Raw genomic sequence first — 4,158 nt, 5'->3', positions numbered from 1 at the left:
TTTTGCTAGTATACCATGTAGCCTCTTCTGTTTGATTCTTAAGCATGGGTAATAAAAAGGACAGAGCTAAAGAGGAAATAAAGAATGCCTACTTCAAAATCTGCCATGCTGGGATAGAGGAGACTTATCACCAGTGCAGATTTTGCTGAAGAAAGTTAGTATGAGTTCACTGCACTGCTAATCTCTTCACAGAGGCAGAATAGCTTGGTACTTGAGTTTAGGTGGATTTCAGACAGGTTTGAATTGGATCTCATCTTGACGACCTACTATACAGCTTCTGTAAGCTTCTTGAAGCCTCAATTTCCTTATCCTAAAATGAGAACTACCTCTGGAGCTTTAAAGCACTTAGCACAATGTTTGGCACATCATAGACACTCAATTAATGTTACCTGTCGCCATTTACATTATTCTGAGATTTAAGGTTTGCATAAAATGTCTGTCTTCTTTGTGCAGCTGACTTAGCAACGACAGTGAGAATTTCGCTTGATGTTTCTTCCAAGCAACAGTGAACAGCAGAAAGAGATCTGGACAAGAATGAGGAGGGTTGCATTTTGTTTCCAGGTCGCCCTCTCTGCTGAGTGGCCCTAGGCCATCCTGCCCTCTCCAGCTATAAAATGGAGACTTGGGATAAAGGATCACCACCGCATGTGTTCTGAGCCACGGAAGAGGCTGTGGCTGGTGCCTTACGGCCGAGTTTACCTCATTAGCAGGCTTGCCAACTTTCTTCACTCTCATCCCTATCTCTGGCAGAAAACTCCCAATCTCATATCATGAATTTTTAGATTACTTGTTCTCTACAAATCCCTTTTTGTTTGGAGAATATCTTCCCCGGCTAATTGAACCTCAACAGATAGCCCGTCCTGCAGCCCGTGGTGGTTGTGAAACAGACTCTGACGAGTCTGATCCTGTCGCTCTTTGGGGAACTTCACCTGCTCATGGTTCTGCTTGAGGGACAGCAGTTCCTCCTTCAGGGACTCCACCTGGGCCTCCAGGTCAGACTTGCACAGGGTCAGCTCGTCCAGGATCCTCCGCAAGCCATTGATGTCTGACTCTACCAGCTGCCGCAGGGACAGCTCAGTCTCATACCTGTGATTACAGAAGGATCAGGGACAGACCAGGCAAGAACAGGCCTGGCCTTGACCCTGCTTTGGTTTGGTTTGTCAGACAACTAGGAATTAGGGTTTGTAGTTTTTGTAGCCATCCCAACACCGAGCACTAGCTCCTAAAGGAAAATGCACTGGTAATTTGTTTTTTAAGAGCCAGAAGGATAAAAGCCTATATACAGATTTCCAAAATTAATCCATGTTCCGCATTCTCATGATTGAGTTCTGTGCATAGTAGGGCATCAGGGGACTGTGGCACCTACACTGATTGGGGGATGTCGCTTTACAAGGGAGGAGCAGGTAGAGGAAGGAGCTTGTGCTGGAGGAGGCATCTCTGAGCTCTGCTGGGCAGTGGCTATGGATCTTGGAGAAAGTGTCAAGGGAAGAGCTCAGTCAACTTTGCCAATGTTGACACCAGGCTAAGGGCAGGATAGGGAGAGAGAGGAGACAGCAGCAGCAATGCCCCACTTGCCCACTCACTTGGTCCTGAAATCATCTGCAGCCAGCTTGGCATTGTCGATCTGCACCACCAGCCTGGCATTCTCAGATTTGCTGCACAGGATCTAGAAAACCCAAGACATTCTAGAATCAGCAAGGACTTGGTTATTTTTCACCAACAGAAATCCCTTTTTGCTTATATGGAAGGATCAGAAGGAGAAGTCATGGAGTATCTTAAAAAGACTATTAAGTGCTGCCCATGGACAATAGGTGCTCGATAAATATTTGAGAAATTAAATTAGAAGAAAAGAACACTAACATATGCAAGGAAAGTATGAGTAGATAAATAATCTTCCTCTTTCTTTCCTGACAAGCGATACTGAGATGCTGATAATAATAATGGTTGCCATTTGCTAAAAACACCATGTGCCTAGCATGGTTCTACTGGCTGAGGATACACGAATGAGTAAGCTCTGGATCCTGCCCTCAAGAAACGTTCGATCATGTGGGGAGATAAATATGGGAACGAGCGATTGCAGGTCCTGGTCAAGGCAGCAGCCACACTCCCCGGCCATGCTCGATGGCTTGATACCATTACCTCCTAGCTTCCAACCCTTCCAGTTTTAGCCAAACTTTTTAGGCCTCCACTGGACACTGTGCACCAGAAGAAGCCCAGAGGCGTGAAGGTCAGGACAATGAAGTCGGGAAAATTAGGTACCCAGAAGAGGAAGGCAACCAGCAGTCAGAGAAGCTGAAGGCCCAGATGAGGGAGAGAAAAAATGATCCAGTTCTTACAAAAGGTTTTATTTCCTTAGTTTCCTTCTTGGGCTTTCCTCTCAAACTTCAGGGTAACCAATCCAGAGCTTGGCAAGTGCATGGAAGTACTCAGAGGCAGCTTTTAATTATAGCTTATTTATGCAGAGTGCTGTTACCTCTACCTAGAGTAATACTGTGCACATATTTAGAGCTAACGGTCCCAAGTCTAAAGTTAGATGGGCCCTTAAGAGAACAAAATGGAAAGGCCAGACATCAACCTTTCCATCACACTGGAGCACATATTGTTTCGCGGTCATATCTCATATTCTCTCCCTACAACCCTCTAGAGGCGGTGTGGTGCCCACCCCTCACCTTCTGCTGGAGCTCCTCAATGGTCCGGAAGTAGGACTGGTAGCTGGGGCACAATAAGGGCTCCTGCGGCTGGCACCGCTCCTGGATGCGGCTCTCCAGCTCCGCGTTCTCCCGCTCCAGCTGGCGCACCTTCTCCAGGTAGCTGGCCAGGCGGTCGTTCAGGAACTGCATCGTCTCCTTCTCGTTGCCATTGAAGGAGCCCTCACAGAGCCAGTTGCAGTTGCCCACATTGGCGGGGATGTTGCAGGCCCCAGGCAGGGTGCAGCTGTGGCAGCTGGGGGCCACGCAGGGCCGGGAGCAGCAGCTGGTGCGGCAGCTCAGGTTGGGCAGGCAGCAGGTGTACGGCATGGTGCTGGGAGGGAGTGAGATGCCCGGCCAAAGACAGAGGCAAGTTCTCCAAGCCTCAGAGCTGTGGGCCTCCTTCCTCTGGGGACATTTATATCCCCTCTGCAGAGGGTGTGGACACGCAAGGCAGTCCTTTATTTTTTTGCTCATTTGGCGATTGTCAAAAGCCCTTCCCCTCTGTTTGTTATGTGTTTCCTCAGAAGAGTCCCTCACCTCATAAAAGACTTTACTTGGGCTTCTCGCTAAGTCAGGACTCCTCTTCCATGCTGTGTGTCATGAAGAAAGAGCTTCATGGTGTGGCTTCAAAGAGCTGAGCTCATGAAAGCCCTGGCCTTCATTAGTGGGGTGTGGCAGGTCAAGGGACAGTATCACTGCTCTGCTTCCTGGCTTGAGGGCCCCAGCTCTTGGCAAGCATAGCTCTTGCCTTTATATCTTTCACTAGGTCAAATTTCCAAATGTCAAGTTCCAAATTTATGGTTCTCTGAAAGAGGAACATTAAAACAACCTGGTTCCTGGTGGCCCTGTTTCCTGATATGATGGGCCTCATTCATACCCATGATGCCTCATTCATACCCATGATAATGTCAAACAACCAAATAAAAGATACCCACTAGGAGGAGAGTTTGTCCAAGGCAGTATACTGGACATTGTGAAGAGTGGAAGGTTAGAACCAGGGTTACGGCCAGAGGAGCTTGTCCTTGTTGACAACCTGCACAGGCCCAAAGTACTGATAGACACTTTCCATACACATGATCTTATTTGCTCCTCACCATGACCCTTCGAGGTAAATGGTATAATTCCCATTTTACAGATGGGCAAATCAAGGCATAGAGGGTAGGTGAAAAGTTGTGAAGCCAGGATTCCAACACAGAACACTGTGTTTTCTATCATAACATGCTTCTTGAATATAAACAACCTACATCTTTCCCTAACTTCTTCAGGCAGGTCACCCTTACCTCCTCTCTAAGCTCTCATTTTACCTTGAGCATGGCGTTGCCAAAACTAATGTGCTTCTCTCTCTCTCTCTCTCTCTCTCTCTCCCCCCCCCCCCCTGTCTGTCTCTCTTTCTCCTTGAGTTTCCTGAAGGCAAGGGCAGGATCTAACTCATCTTTGGATCCCCAGCTCTAAGAACCTGGTACACGGT

General features: G+C 47.8%; 1 protein-coding gene across 1 annotated transcript in view; it reads right to left on the bottom strand.

The window, feature by feature from the left end:
- LOC103605269 (keratin, type I cuticular Ha3-I-like) overlaps positions 1–3,017 on the bottom strand; it is a 4,831-nt gene extending 1,814 nt beyond the window's left edge. The window contains exons 1-3 of the mRNA XM_008589846.1: positions 2,670–3,017; positions 1,584–1,666; positions 930–1,086 (exon numbers count right to left, since the gene is read on the bottom strand). Coding sequence (XP_008588068.1) covers positions 930–1,086; positions 1,584–1,666; positions 2,670–3,017 — 588 coding nt within the window. The remainder of the gene's footprint in view (positions 1–929; positions 1,087–1,583; positions 1,667–2,669) is intronic.
- Positions 3,018–4,158: the final 1,141 nt, after the last annotated feature.

Source organism: Galeopterus variegatus, unplaced genomic scaffold (assembly GCF_000696425.1).
Source record: "Galeopterus variegatus unplaced genomic scaffold, G_variegatus-3.0.2 Scaffold5691, whole genome shotgun sequence".
NCBI classification, from domain to species: Eukaryota; Metazoa; Chordata; class Mammalia; order Dermoptera; family Cynocephalidae; genus Galeopterus; species Galeopterus variegatus.
The sequence above is the reverse complement of the archived record's forward strand: the minus strand, read 5'-3'. Positions and strand labels throughout refer to the sequence as shown.